This window comes from Apium graveolens, chromosome 2 (assembly GCF_009905375.1).
Source record: "Apium graveolens cultivar Ventura chromosome 2, ASM990537v1, whole genome shotgun sequence".
Taxonomy (NCBI): domain Eukaryota; kingdom Viridiplantae; phylum Streptophyta; class Magnoliopsida; order Apiales; family Apiaceae; genus Apium; species Apium graveolens.
The window spans coordinates 310,020,858-310,036,534 of NC_133648.1; the positions used below are offsets into that span (position 1 = coordinate 310,020,858).

The following is a 15,677-nucleotide window of genomic DNA, read 5'->3' on the forward strand; positions in this document are numbered from 1 at the left end:
TTTGCCTTCAGATTTTCTGAATCCCTTTTTATCAGAACTTCCACTTTTCCTGGAAAACTTTTTTCCCCTTCTGAATTTCCTGTAGGCTATCTTTGTGATACCCTTCACCATAAGAGCACACAATCTCATCATCTCTTCATCAGCATCCATCTCAGATAGACTTTCAGTTTCTGAATCCTCATCATCACCATCAGAACTTGATGAATCTGAATCAGACTTTATGATGAGAGCATTTCCTTTGCCTTTCTTTGAGGCAGCCACTTTGGGGGATTCCTCCTCAGCCTTAAGAGCAACTGTTCTTGACTTTCTCCCATGCCTCTTGCTTCTTTGATCCATCTCAAGTTCATGAGTTTTGAGCATACCATAAATTTCATCAAGAGTAGTTTCATCAAGAGCATAGTTGTCTCTTACAGTAGTTGCCTTCAAATCCCAACTTTCAGGAAGAGCTAAAAGGAATTTAAGATTAGAATCTTCAAGATCATATTCCTTATCCACCAGTGACAGATCATTCAAGAGTTTGACAAATCTGTCATATAAACCAGTTAATGACTCATCAGGTTTTGAGTCAAAGTGCTCATATTCTTGATCGAGTATAGTCCTTCTATTCTTCTTAATTGCATCAGTTCCCTGGCATCTTGTCTCTAAGGAATCTCATATCTCCTTTGCAGTCTTGCAGTTAATTACCCTGTTTGACATGACATTATCAATGGCACTATGCAGCAAATGTCTTACCTTTGAATCCTTGGCAATAGATGAGATATTTTCAGCTGTATACTCACTTTTCTCCTTTGGTACAATCTTTGCTGGCTGATCTGCAACTACAACAGAGAGCTTGGTTGGCTTATGGGTCCTTCATTAATTTTGTCAAACTATTCTGGATCTGTAGTTTCTAGAAACATAGCCATCCTCACTTTTCATATGGGATACTCAGAAGGTCTAAGCATGGGAACCCTAATAGTCTCATATCGACTATGGATATGAGTCTTTGGAGTTTCTTCAGTTTTGGTGGGCTTCGCTGGAGTTTGTTCTTCTTCAGACATGATTATTTTGGATCTTTACTGTAATTATGTTAACAGATAGGCTCTGATACCACTTGTTAGGTCACACACACTGTAGAAGGGGGTTGAATACAGTGTATAGTACAATCAAATCGAATTAAGAACACAAGTATGTAACAAAGAATAATCTTATTAATAAAATAGTATTGTAATGGAACCGTTCTCTCTCAGTGATGAACAAATATCACGAGAGCTGCTAGGGTTGCAATGAATAATATTCTCGATTAAGATAACATATCTAGTGCAAACCCTATGTTGTGTTTATATACCACACAGTTACAAGATAATCTTCTAATTGATATCGAATATAATTCTGTATCCTAAAATATATCAATTATTTATCTTTTCTTCCAAGTCTTCTATTCTTCATAGAATTATTCTCCATGCATATCTCTTCTTATTTTAGTCTTGATCTTCTTTCCTTTCAATCAGCCGTCTTCCCTATCTGAAAGTCTTCTTAAGTCCTGATATTATCTCCTGGTGAATATCTTCTGATATCTTAAGTTCTGATAACTTAAGTTCTGATATCTTAAGTTCCGACTTCAGTATAAGTACTGATTTCCAGTTAAGACCTGATTTGTCCTGTTAGTTAAGATCTGAAAAACTAAACACAAATCATTATTAGACATGACATCACAAATATATCTAACAAATACCATCCAACAGGGGAGTTCAAAGTTTGCAGGTAGAGAACCAAAATTGAGCAAAAATGTTACCTTGAAAACTTGAATTGTGATTTCTAAGCTTTTGTTGAACAATTGTTTCCAAATATTTCCTATATGTACCTCAAAAAGACAATAACAATGAGGTTATGTCAATTTGAAAGTAAGTATTGCACATATATATATATACAATTCAAACACAGACAGAGTTTGTCCAGGGACATGACATACCTCTTACCCTCTTAACACCACAAACACGTCTACTATGCTAAGTTCAGTTTAATCCAATACTACAGACAATGCAACCCAGTTTAACAAATCCCAAGATTTTAGACAGTCTTTACATACTCATTAAACATGTATCAAGGTACTTGAACAATACTAAAACACATATTTTTACCAAATTAACACAAGAATAAACCAAAACAAAAATAACCCACAAACACAAATCAAATCTAGTATACTTCCAAACAAACAAATCATCAAAAAAACAAGTACACGACAAGAAAAAATTAAAATAAAATTAGGGTTATGAACATAAACAAACTATAAAATTGGGTTTGTTTTGTTTCTCACAATAAAACAAAACTTATAACATTTAAAGCATATACCTGGATAGTTTTCAATATATATATACTTGATTATAAACAAATTATAAAAAAAAAATCAAGGAAAACAGACATGCATACATATATATCAGTAAAATTGAAAAATCACTTACTTTGTAGACAACCCACGCTGAAGAATGAACCAGTTTGTAGAAAAAGAATGAATTAAAAACCAAAAATTGGATTTTAAAAAGAAATTAAAATAACACTCTTACCAATTAGAGCGGATTCGAACTAGGGTTCAACCTCCTTTGCACAAATCGTCCAATGTTCAACCTCCTTTGCAGCTAATCGGCCATTTTAGTTGAAATCTAGGGTTCAAATTAGGGTTATAGATCTACGACTCTAATTAGGAGTTTAGAAAGTTATGGTTTCGATTCGGGGTTGAAAGATGAGAGTGACAGTGTGAAACAGAGAAAATCAGGAGAGGAAGAGAGAGAGAGTCGGGAGAGAGAAAGAGAGAAATTTTAGTAAGGGGGAAAGTTTTCTGAGAGAAAAATATTCTAAGGAGTATATGTTTTATTAAAGAGGGGAAAAATGTTTTTATCAGGGGGGAAGTGTCCGCGTTTTTTTTAAAATCATAGTTTAGACATCAGGTTTTATTTTAACTGATGTATAGAACGCGCTTAATATCATTTTCATATAAGCCGATGTTAAAAATATTTTTAACATCGGTTGTTATTGACAACGATGTCTATGAGGAGATGTTTATTGAGCATTTTTTTGTAATGTCCCGTGCTTGGAAAGGAACAACCAGTTCCACCTAAGCATTTAGATACATGGACTTTACTTAAAAAAACTGCGAAGAATCAAAACTGTTAGCTCTTTCAAAAGTTCAAATAGTCTGAAGTCTGAACAATGTTAATAAAAATATAAAACATTTGAATATTAACTTTTGAAGTTAAGAAGCTGATTTAAGATCAGAAGGTCTTTGTTACATCATAAGTTTTGTTGACTTTAAGAGATATAAAATATCTTCTATGCCCTAAATATGAACACCAGAAAAATTATAGATTATAAATAATATTTTTAAATATTTTATTGTATATATCTATCTATACTATCTATGAAACATTGAAAATTTTGGAACTGTACCTATTTTTTGGTACACGCTATTTTACCGAATTATCCTTATATTTTATTACCTAATTAATCTTATGTAATTGTTTTTTATTTAACTGTTCGATTCATAGAGTTACCATCAACAATGTGCCCTTGACTAGTTCTTAAAGAGTTTATTTGGATCATTTCCAGTTCATAGGTTTTTAGAATACCATACAAAAACTCCAGTATCATTCTGCTCAAGTCTATCCCTTGTCTTATAGCTGAAATCTTCTGTTTTATATGGTCAGGAAGGGTGAGCAAAAACTTCAAGTTAACCTCCTCAGCTTCATAGTATTTGTCATGAAGCTGCAAGTCATTAATCATCTTGTTGAATCTTTCAAAGACATCAGTTATACTTTCATTAGGTTTAGCCATGAAACCCTCATATTGAGACACTGGTATTCTCCTTTGGTTGGATCTAATTTTCTCTGTACCTTCACACAGAATCTCTATTTTCTCCCGGATATGTTTTGTTGTGTCACAGTTGACAATGTTATTGTACATGACATTGTCAAGTGACTCTATCAAAATTAATTATAGACCACTGTCAAGAGAAACTTTTTCCATCTCAATGTATGTGTATTTTGAAGGATCTTTAGGATCATAATAAGCTGGGATGACCATGTCTCGTTAGGTAGACTCTTTAATCCTTTCCATAGGAATAAAAGGTCCATTCTTTAGAATCTGGATGTACAAGGGGTTGGTCATCCTTAGAAACAACATCATCTTCTTTTTCCATAATTTGTAGATAGTCTTATCAAAGGCTGGTATCTTTATACTGTTAATCTTCTGTGTATTCATTTTTCCAAGATCTTTAATCTGTATGCTTTCAGATTTTACTCTGATACCACTTGTTAGGTAATGAATAACAACACAAGGGAGGGTGAATGTGTTTTGGATATTTTTAAGGCTTTTTGAATGTTTGTTACTTGATGAACAAGGCATATTAGAAATGCAGTAATATTATGTTAACTAAAATTAAAATAGTGCACACAATATTTCAAAACTCACTTAATTTTGTATTAAAATTAAGCTAGTTTTTGCTACAAATCCTGGGTTTTTTGTAAGGAAAGAATTCAGCTTCTTCCTTGAAAGAGTTACAAGAAAACTAAATTTGTTTGCTACACTTTTAAAAGCAAAGTACTAGTGTTTACTTTATAGATTAGTAAATACAGGTTTACACAGCATGCAATAAGATGTACTAAACCCTACTTTAAGTTATCTCTAAAACTTTCCATTTCTGGCTTAGTGTATCTTTGCAAATCCTGTGAATCTGTGACTTTTCTTTGTCAGTTAATCTTGGCTTTTGATCTTGTACTCTTCAAACTGCTTCTATAGACTTTTCAATCTAAGTGATTAGATGGTTTGTTGATTGATAATCTTGAATATTTAACTTGTCTGCATTCTGTACTTGAGCTTCATATCGAGATCTCCAGTTTGATCTATAGAGAACTGACATCTCGATAAGTATAATGGCTTATCGAGATCTCTGAGTTCTCTATAATTGTCTTTGACTTTTCGAGGTCTCTGAGTTCTCTATAAGTGAACTTGGCTTGTCGAGGTTTCCAAAATTCTGCATGTGGAAATGACTTGTCGATATCTCTGAGATCTCTATAAGCATATTGACTTATCGATATCTCTGAGATCTCTAATAAAAAAATTGACTTGTCGATATCTCCAATCTTAACATCTTTATTTTGACTTGTCGATATCTCTAAGTTCTCTAATGCAGAAATGACTTGTCAATATCTCAGAGATCTTTATATACATTTTGACTTGTCGATATCTCTGAGATCTCTAATGATAATTTGATTTGTCGATATCTCCAATCTTCATGTCTTCATTTCTCTTGTCGATATCTCTGAGATTTCTCTATAAGCTGTTTTGGACTTCTCGGTAAGTCATTCTGGAGTTCTCGAATGACTTCTCTATATGACTTGATCAGTGACTTGTAGATATCTTGACTTAGAATATGTTTCCTAAAACAGATTTATTCAACTCCAAACTTCTTGATTGAGGCATGATCTTTTTGATCTTCTTCCAGAGTTTATTCTTAGGCTTGAGACTGTTTACACAAAAATACTTCAGTCTAATCTTTGACATTTTTACAGACTCAAGTAATACAATACAAAATACAAAATACAAATTTAGATTATCATACAACTAATTCTTAAGGCTGTCAATTTTGACTTAATCTTATTATAATACATGCATGTCTTGCACAACAGGTATAATGACTCCGAGATAAAAAAAAATATTAAAATGATATACATTATTCATCCAGATTTAAACAAAGTTTATACTATTATTTAATAGGAGCTGAAAAAACTAAATATAGTTAGTTGGATTTACTGCGTCGGGTTAAAAAAACTAAAAACAGTTAGTTGCATTTATTTCATCGGTTTAAAATAAAATAATAAATACAACTCACGCGGTTAAAAAAATTATATTATTGAACGATGCTAAAACAAAATTAGAATTTAAAGATAATTAGTTGGTCTATGTAACGTCGTCGGGTAAAAAAAACAAAATAATATATAATACTCATTTAGACTAAAGCAAAATAATATTCAACCACACCAAAATAAAATAAATACAATTACTTGAATTTGGTTGATATAACCGATTACATATTAATGGTCTTTTTAATATCTGTAATATCTATCTTATTTAAAATAATATAGGTACGAAATATAGAAAGTTGGGTTGGTAGTCGCGCACTCATCTATATTTTGGTCATCCTATAAGTTTATAATTATATTTAAAAATAAAATTCTCTCTGTAACATATTAATATTCACAATAAATTTATTTAAATACATATAGAATTAAATATGTATAATGATATCGGGTAAAAATAAAATAATATAAATTATTCACCCGGACAAAAAAAGATTATTATATTGATCTGGTCTAAAATAAAATTAAAATTAATAGATAATTCGTTGATAGGTACAACGGAGTCGGGATATACACTATTTATCCGAGTTTAAACAAAATTATACGGGCTAAAAAACATGGTTAGTTGAATTTGATAGATCGCCGTAAAACAAAATAATAAATGCTAGTGATGCATATGATTATATTTTACATATAATACTCTCATTATTATATTATTATTCATAATATATTTATATAAATAAAATTATAATCTATACCCACTATTTTCGAGTTTAAACAACATTATACAATTGATGCGGGTGAAAATAAAATAAATATAGATAGTTATATTAAGGATGAAATAATTGAAATTTTTTTTAAATGTATGCTATTGAACGGGGTTAAAGCAAAATTAGAAATTAAAAGATAATTTTTTAATATATATAATGATATCGGGTAAAAAGAAAATTAATGTATATATCACATTTTAACTAAAACAAAATAATATTTAGTATGGACTCAAATAAAATTAAAAATTAACCTAAATATAATTAATTGAATTTAGTTAATATAATGTATTTATTTAAGTATGGGTTTTTTATGTCAATAATGCCTATAATATTTAAACTTAGGCTATCATAAAATACAGTCAAAAACAAATTTCGTTCTTGTTAATGTGTTTTTTTCTAATTCAGAATTTAATTACATAAAATCAATAAATCATAAAAGAAATGACAAAATAGTAATTTTGAAATTCCAAGAATATTTCATTATTTTTCCAAACAATAATAAAAATGCAAGTCCTACAAGTCTATATAACCAGTGGATAAGAAGACTGGAGAGTGAAACTTGAACTCAAACATGGCTTCCATTACAACACTACCTCGTCCAAGCTTCTCAGCTCCTCCACTACATCTATCCACTCCATTCCCAACAAACCCATGTCCTAAAATCAAGTTTACACCTTTCAGACACACAAAGTTGATAACTTTAGCTATGGAAGGTGACAATGATTTTGGGGCCAGAGACCCTTTTCCTGCTGAGATTGAGAGTAATTTTGGTGATAAAGTTTTGGGTTTTGGCAGCACTGAGCATAAGATTTTGATTCCTAATCTTGCTGCTCTCTCTCTTTCTAGACTTGAGTGTTCTCCTCAGCCTTTTGCTTTGGCTGACCAAGATGCTCAGAATTTGTTGAGAAAGGTACAATCTTTGTAATAGCCCATGTGTTTTTTTCAAGATTTTTGGATATTTTATGTTTGTAGGGTGTAGGGGTGTTAAATTTGGGTTCGGGTTGTAAGCGGGATATACGGGTATGTTTGGTTTGGTAATTGGTTGTGAAATGAAATTTGATAAGAATGAGTGAAACTTAGAGTAACAGAAATGTGATAAAGGAGTGATATTGAGTTGTTTTAATATCATTTTCGGATAATATAGTAAAATTTAGGATATGGAACTCGTAGGAGAATATTATGTGTTTACTTTCTTTTCTGTAGTTCTGCATAATATTTACTCTGTTGCCAAATTTGATGCTTATTTGAGGACATGGATGATGGAATAAGGTAGGAAATGAGAATGGAATGCGATTTTCGAACCAAATAAGAGCCTAGGAGAAGAATATAAGAGGGAAGAGCAAAAAGACTGGAAAGGCACAAAATTTCCATTATAAAAGGAATAGATAGTACAATTATCATTACATTCCCCCATTTTCATTCTTTCCAATAGCAAAAAAACGCAAGATTTTACTTTTTACCAGCAAGAAAAGATAATTTTATTTATATAGAATTTTGGTTAATAATGAACCTTTCTTTATTTTTATTGTAGGTTGTTGGTTGGAGACTGTCAAATGAAGGTGGAGCTGTTAAGTTACAATGTTTGTGGAAGCTAAAAGATTATAAGTCTGGTGTTGAACTCATCAATAGAATATTCAATGTTGTAGAAACTATTGGGCACCTTCCTAACCTTCACTTGGAACCACCCAATCAAGTTAGAGCTGAACTGTGGACTCCTTCCATTGGTATGCAATATTTTTTTTATTGAAAAATACTGGCTCTTCTATTATTTGAACATTCCGAGTCCAATACAATATGTCAAAATGGTTACTTTAGTATATATTCAGAAGCTTAAACTATGTGTGGTCCGAGTCATCCATTTTTCTGCAATAACATATGTCAATAGAATTTCCAATCTGATAGAACTTGAATTTCTTGTTCTGTCACGGTTTTCGGAATTTAGCTTACTGATTTAAAACTACTAAGAATTCTGAAGAATGGTTATCTGAATCTGATAAATCATATTTCAGCCTGCTGTGTTAAGCAAGCATTTCCCCACAAATTTAAAGTGCTTTGTAGATTGAAACATATTAATATGATAAAATTATGTAAATATTATCATAAATCGCCAAAAATGATTAGGAAATAACTTGACGACTTCTCTTGACTAATATACAAATAACTGAGTAGTTGCCTTTGAACAACTGCTATACTATGTTCTGCAACTACAACATATATTCCTTATGTTGATTAGACTAAACTTTCCTCAGTTTTACGACTAATATCAACGAGTTTCTTCTCATAATTATCTAAAATATCCTCATGTTTCTTTTCTCATAATTAGCTAAACATGTTTCCCCTCATGTTTCATGCTCCTAGAGGTATTCCTATTCATTATTATTCAGTTATATGACTACTTATTACCATGTAAACAAAATACATCCTAGTGGAAACTTAAGAATCGAAGCAAATGCATACGTTTCTCTCAACATGACTTGAACCTCTTAAGTCGCTATAGATGTGATATAGAGCCAGCCCCTTTTAACATATTATATTTTCACTTGTGCTGCACAGGGGGTATAAGTATGAATGATTTCATCGTAGCTGCTAAAATTGATGAGATACAGACATCAGATCTTGTTCCCAGAAAAAGAGCTTGGGCTTAACCAAGGTGCTTCTACTTATAACTTCAGTGCAAGCTGGAAGAAGCAAGCTAAATTTTGCTATATATCGTATCCTTATCAAAACACACTTGTAATAGAGTTTTGTTTCATGTTGAATCCAACATATTTACTAGAGAATTGTAATTGTATTTGAGAAACAAAAATAGATTATTGATTATTTAAACTTCTTTGTAAATTGTTCATTTCTTGCTAAACATATTATATATTTTTAAGCTACTGATGCCACAGGATAGGTGGGAGATATCAAATTATAAATTCTGGGCATTGCTAACAGAGCAATGTTTAGTTGTGCCATTCGTTTAACAACTAAACATGAAAAAAGTATAATGGGTAAATATAGATGCCTACAAAAGTTCATGCAGAACGAGACCTTTAAATAATTTTTAATTATTTTTAATTTTAAAAATAAAATAATTTTTATTTTCCCACATTTAACAGCGCTGCTTTCATATAATCCTTCAGAATCGAATATTGCAGCTTCAATCTTTACCGCGATCACAATAACTGATGGAACATTCCAATGTTCACTCCCATCTCCATTCTAAAAGCTCAACTGAGATGGAACAAAAATGAGATGAACTGCTATGGAAGTACTGACACTTTTTAGCCCTTTTTTAATATGCTTTCCATTATGCCATTGTTATTACAGCATTCTTACTTCATTCACCTTGTCTTTGAGGCACGGTCACTGGAAGAAAAGACATTTTAAAAAAATAGTTTGCGGTGAAGGTGGATCGAACACCTGACCTCCAGATCTTCAGTCTGGCGCTCTCCCAACTGAGCTATCCCCGCAATTGATAAGAATTTAGTTTGAAAATATAAATTTATAATGTCGGAGGTATGTATTATATTAAACCGAAACACAGGCCCAGCCGCCCAGGCCCAACAAATAATTTAAATTAAATTCTTATAAACATTATCCGCGGAAACAGAATAGATTTAAATATCCAGTTAAAATCTAATACAAAAAACCTCCGGCTAAAATGGCGGCAACATCGACAACGAGTCTGTTGACTTGTGCATTTCTCCCAAAACAAGTGTTTAGTGAGTCAACTCGGAGCTCAGTTTGGAAAAACAAACAGGTCAGCTACTTTGTCATATTCAACTCCATTAAGAGGTTAAAACTCACGATAATAGTATGAATGTGCACATGTTGTTTGATGAAATGTCTCTGAGAATGTTTGATGCTTATATTTGTTTTCGCTTTTCGATGCATTTCCTTGCACTTCTTTAGTTTAAAATATTTGTAGGTGTTAGTTTAAGTACAAAGTAATGAAGCCTTCAAACTACAAACTTATGATTAATGTATTGTGACCGGTGATTTGTAGCTACATTGTTGGTTGATATTGAAATTCGATGGCTCGATAGATAAAATAATATTCTAACTGTCAAGGCAAATTGGACAGTCTCTTATGCAAATGGGACAGTCCCTTTACAAATGAGACAGGGTATGGGACAGTCTCAATTACACTGCAGAAAATAAATAACAGAAATAAAATGCAGAATGCTGAGAACTGAAAAGTAAAAACACCAGAAGTTTTTACTTGGTTCGGCCCCTATACCTAGTCTATGGCCTGCATCCAAGTCCCCATGCCAACTAGCATAGAGAATGTATTATATCAACTTTAATAAAAGAACTTACAGTCTTTTCCTTGATTACAAATATAGCACCTGAAAGAAACCCTTTCCCAAGCTACCTTGCTACCTAGCCCACTGCTATTCCTTAGCCTTCTAGCTACCTTGCTATACTTTGAAATCAAGCTTGCCACAACCCGGCACAAAGTTGATATGAATACATAAGTACAAGAATAAACAAATTGATTACAACTCAAACTAGGTTTCTTGTTTTTCTGGATATGAATATCTCGGGTATGAAACAAGAAAATGATTTCAGATGATGAAAGATTCTCGTGAAAGTGTTAGCTACAAATCTGAAATGAAGAGTTGTATTTATAAGCAAAGTTCTAACAGATTTATTTTCAAACACAAGATAAGATTGGAAGATAAGTTTGTTTGAAAATATTTGAATAAAACTTTGAAACTAATCTGTTAGTACGTTTGAAAAAGATAAATCAAGTAAAGATAAGGCTTGAGAGATTTAAACTTGATTTATAAGATAGGGTTTGTTTGAGATAAGGTTTATCCAGATAAACAAGATATACATAAAACCCTAACAAACCTAATCCTGAGAAATAGTCTCCTGGAAAATCTGAATCAACTGCATTCTGCAATATCTGAACTCTATTATTCTGTTGCGTTGAATTCTGGAAATCATCATAAATCTGAACTTCTAACAGATATGGTTCGTAGTGGAACATGACCCTGTATATAGGGTACTTCCGCACCTAAGACGCTGATATATCGTATTATTAATTGACTCTATGTCTCTATCCAATGCCCTTCAAAGTGTTTTCATTGTTGTGAATGTAAAAAGTAATGAGGATAGATCGATATGCTTATTGAGAAATATTAGTGCATTTAAGAATTATGTAGCTGTAGAAGAATCAAAGGTAATGTGGAGATTTTTGGACATGAGGTGTGTATTGAACAATATCGTAAGAACTAAGAAATAATAACTTGTGAAATTGAAGGAGTTACACGAGAAATGGTAGTGTTCGCAATCGGATGTCATATAACTCGTGTTGGGTTTGTTAATGGGTAATGTAGTTGCCTATGTAGGACCAAAGTCTGTAACATTTCGTGTTGGGTTGTATTCTGCAGTTGTTAAATTGTTACTTCTTTTTGTGCAGAAGCAATGTAAGAGTAGAAATAGTCCACAAGTAGTAACTGCGAAGATTGAGTTGAAGCCTCCTCCATATATGCTCGTAAGTTTTGACATTCCTTTTTTGTAGAACTTTGTGATTAAGAATCTTAAGATAAGTGAATGTCCTGATTTTAGCTTAGAAATGTAATGCTTAGCTATCACCACAAAAATTTAGTTTTCTGATCTGTACTTTAAACTTTTCATTTCATTTTTTTTTAATTTTACCAAGTGCCAGCCAACTAAAGTTTTGTTGTCTCTTTTGGTGAAAATTGTGTAAATTTAGGTAAAGAAATCTATCTAGAATGAGATCCAAGTGTTCTATTCTAGTTTCACGTAGTCACTGACTGGTATACTGATTTATTCGTAGATAAGTGAAAATTATTTGCATGTATACCTGTTAGTGTAATCATGAAGCATCTACTTGGTTATACTTATAATCATGAAGCATCTACTTGGTTATACTTATTATAATCAGTGGATATGTACAATAGAATGCTCTGGAGCCACACATGAGCAAGGAAACTCTGGAGTATCATTGGGGAAAACACCACAGGGGCTATGTGGACAACCTGAACAAGCAAATAGTAGGAACGGAACTGGATGGATTGACATTGGAAGGTGTGGTACTAGTTTCTTACAATAAAGGTGATATCCTTCCAGCATTTAACAATGCTGCACAGGTGTGTAACGTTTTGCTCTATATGAATAAATAGTTCATCGTTCATATATCTCTGTTGATATTATGCAAATCTTTCAAAAACAAACAGACTATTATCGTGTCAAAAGTTGGTCAAACAATTGTTAAGAATTTGAATTTCAATTTCATATGACCCGTTCTTCCGATGACATTGTAATTCTGGGTTTTGCATATACTGCTCTTTTCTTATAAATCAAATTTCCTAGATGATTCAGGCCCTTTTAATTTATTGAGTTTGATATTATGTTTCCTTCATATCTATAGTTTATATTTGCCACGTTTGCAGACTTGGAACCATGAGTTCTTTTGGGAATCTATGGCACCAGGTGGTGGAGGCAAGCCATCCGGAGATCTTTTGAAGCTTATTAACAGAGATTTTGGGTCCTTCGAAGCTTTTGTTGAAGAATTCAAGTTGGCAGCATCTTCTCAGTTTGGTTCTGGTTGGGCCTGGCTTGCATGTAAGTGGTCCTATTGCTTCCTTTTCCCCTTCCTCCCCCATATCAACTTGAAAATGCACTTATACTTATTGACTTGTATGTATTTATGAAAAAGTACTTACTGTTTTTGTGCACTGCTGAGTTAAAGGCTCCGTTGATTTAATTTTTTTTCTAGACAAAGCAAACAGGCTCGATGTAGGAAACGCTGTGAACCCACTCCCATCAGAGGAAGACAAGAAGCTTGTAGTGGTGAAGAGTCCAAATGCTGTGAATCCGCTTGTCTGGGATTACTTTGTAAGTAATTGAATTTTCTGAACTTTTAGACGGAGTAAAGTGATTCACATTAAAGTACAAAGAGCTTCACAACTTCAAAATGTGAACTTTGTTGTTTTTGATGAAATTTGTTTCTTCAACTGTACTTACGTAAGTATCTGATTATATTGTGTGGTTGTTGCAGCCGCTTCTCACAATAGATGTCTGGGAGGTACGTCAGTATATCTGTTATGTTAAACTTCTTATTTCTTACAGAATGTAAACGCACTGAAATTTTCTCTTACGCAAGTACTGATTTCATTCTATTTTTTCTCTTAAAATGCTTTCTTTCTTGCTATTGCAGCATTCTTACTACATTGACTTCGAGGTAAGGTTGCTGGATTTGGTATTAATTACTTTGAAATTCCCTAGCTACTTTGAATCATACTTTGGCACTATTATTTGTCTCATCTCAACAGAACCGTAGGGCCGAGTATATTTCAACATTTCTCGAGAAGCTAGTATCCTGGGAAACCGTGAGCATGAGGCTAGAAATAGCGAAGTCTAGGTCTACCGAGAGGGACAAGGAAGCGGAGAGGAAAAGAAGAGAGGAAGAAGAAGCTAACTTGCCCGGTGGTGAAGCAACAGAGATGTACTTGGAAAGTGAAAGTGAAGAGTCGGAGGTTGAATGATTGTCACGTAGAAGTGTATGATGGTTTCTGTCATTGGGGGTTTGGACTTCAAGGATGTCATGGTTACCAAAATTTCAAGCAGACTTTAATCACAGCCTGGTTACTGGATTGAGCACATCTATAGAAAGTTTTGTATCTGCGGGAATGTAGCACCATTATTTCATGGGGGTAGATTGTCAGTATTGAGCACTTGATGTACGAAGTAGGAAGCCATGAGAAATTATGCAAATGATACATCTACCACTATTTGTGGAAAGAAAGTTGTGTATATTGTAGGAGCAGTTAACACTTGACATTTGACAAGATGGGGATGGAGTATGAACCTATGTTACTTGATTTCTTTTTCATTTTTTTAATCTTATCTAAGTTGTATTTTCTATTATAATCCTAATTAACATAAACTCTCCCAAAAATCACACGACTTGTGATGTAAAAGAACTAGAAAAATTGAGCAAAAATTCAAAAGTAACGAAAAATCACATGACCTACTTAACCTTTCTATTTCTTTTTGGATACAAATGTTTGTTTTTGCACATCTCCGTTGATAGATATCAAATTTCGAACATTTTTTAAGTTACGAAATATGCTAATTACGAGAGTATGGACCAAACAACTGATATACGAAATTGTATTATTCAATTTAGTTAATTTGTTATAAAAATACGAGTCAACAAATGGATAAAATATCCAACTATATTAATCAAACCAAAATAAAGATACCCGGTATATCCCGCTTGGGTACGGGAGAATAAAATGTACGCAATCTTCCCCTCGTTCCGAAGAATGAACAAGCTGTTCCCAAAATACCTCTGACTTGTGTGTGTGTCAAAATAGGTAAAATCTAAAAAGTGAAAAGAACAATATAACATATACGAAAGAATCAATATCTAATCCAAACCAACAAAAATCTGATTGTTAGGTCACACACACTGTAGAGGGGGTGAATACAGTGTATAGTACAATCAAATCGAACTTTAATAACTCAAGTAACAGAAAACAAACTTTATTGGAACAATAAACTCTGTTACAGTATAGAACTGTTCTCTCTCAGTGATGAACAAATATCACGAGAGCTGCTAGGGTTATGATGAATAAATATTCTCGATTGTGATAACACTTATAGTGTAAACCCTATGTCTGTGTTTATATACTACACAGTTACAAGATAATAGCTAATTGATATGGAATATAATTCTGCTTCCTAAAATATCAATCAGATATCTTTTCTTTTAAGTATTCTATTTTTCATAGAATTCCTTCGTCATGCATATCTCTTCTTATGTTTGTCTCGATCTTCTTTCCTTTAACCAGCTGACTTCCTTATCTGAACTTCCTTCAGTACTTAAGTTCTGATATCCATCTTCTGATGATTATCTCCTGATAATATAAGTACTGATATCCTTAAGTCCTGACTTCCAGTAAGTACTGATTTATCGTGTTTAAGTAAGATCTGAAAACTAAACATAAATCACATTAGTCATGACATTATCAAATATATCTAACAATCTCCCCCAACTTGTAAATTAGCATAATATACAAGTTTAAAAGATATTTGATGATGTCAAAAACAT

At 32.5% G+C, this 15,677-nt stretch overlaps 2 protein-coding genes and 1 non-coding gene across 3 annotated transcripts; 2 read left to right on the forward strand and 1 right to left on the reverse strand.

Moving 5' to 3' along the window:
• The first annotated feature begins 7,133 nt into the window (after positions 1 to 7,133).
• On the forward strand, positions 7,134 to 9,476 carry LOC141708700 (putative pterin-4-alpha-carbinolamine dehydratase, chloroplastic). The gene is made up of 3 exons (XM_074512453.1): positions 7,134 to 7,511; positions 8,133 to 8,325; positions 9,155 to 9,476. The coding sequence occupies exons 1-3, from the start codon at positions 7,173 to 7,175 to the stop codon at positions 9,244 to 9,246; spliced, it is 624 nt and encodes a 207-aa protein (XP_074368554.1). The 5' UTR covers positions 7,134 to 7,172; the 3' UTR covers positions 9,247 to 9,476.
• Positions 9,477 to 9,983: 507 nt separating this feature from the next.
• TRNAF-GAA (transfer RNA phenylalanine (anticodon GAA)) lies at positions 9,984 to 10,056 on the reverse strand. The gene has a single exon. It is a non-coding gene; the product is annotated as a tRNA-Phe (tRNA).
• A 109-nt stretch (positions 10,057 to 10,165) lies between these two features.
• LOC141708701 (superoxide dismutase [Fe], chloroplastic) lies at positions 10,166 to 14,483 on the forward strand. Its single transcript, XM_074512454.1, has 8 exons — positions 10,166 to 10,346; positions 12,015 to 12,089; positions 12,520 to 12,708; positions 13,012 to 13,183; positions 13,338 to 13,456; positions 13,620 to 13,646; positions 13,779 to 13,802; positions 13,894 to 14,483. Exons 1-8 carry the CDS (start codon positions 10,248 to 10,250, stop codon positions 14,104 to 14,106), a joined length of 918 nt encoding a protein of 305 aa, XP_074368555.1. The 5' UTR covers positions 10,166 to 10,247; the 3' UTR covers positions 14,107 to 14,483.
• Positions 14,484 to 15,677: the final 1,194 nt, after the last annotated feature.

Bases quoted from the DNA above. Each gene is read 5' to 3' on its own strand.
- LOC141708701 (XM_074512454.1), top strand. From the start codon at position 10,248: ATGGCGGCAACATCGACAACGAGTCTGTTGACTTGTGCATTTCTCCCA. The intron at 13,184-13,337 runs GTAAGTGGTCCT...TTTTTTTTCTAG, and splicing joins TGGTTGGGCCTGGCTTGCAT to ACAAAGCAAACAGGCTCGAT. The intron at 13,803-13,893 runs GTAAGGTTGCTG...TCATCTCAACAG, and splicing joins CTTACTACATTGACTTCGAG to AACCGTAGGGCCGAGTATAT.
- LOC141708700 (XM_074512453.1), top strand. From the start codon at position 7,173: ATGGCTTCCATTACAACACTACCTCGTCCAAGCTTCTCAGCTCCTCCA. The intron at 7,512-8,132 runs GTACAATCTTTG...TTTTTATTGTAG, and splicing joins CTCAGAATTTGTTGAGAAAG to GTTGTTGGTTGGAGACTGTC. The intron at 8,326-9,154 runs GTATGCAATATT...TGTGCTGCACAG, and splicing joins ACTGTGGACTCCTTCCATTG to GGGGTATAAGTATGAATGAT.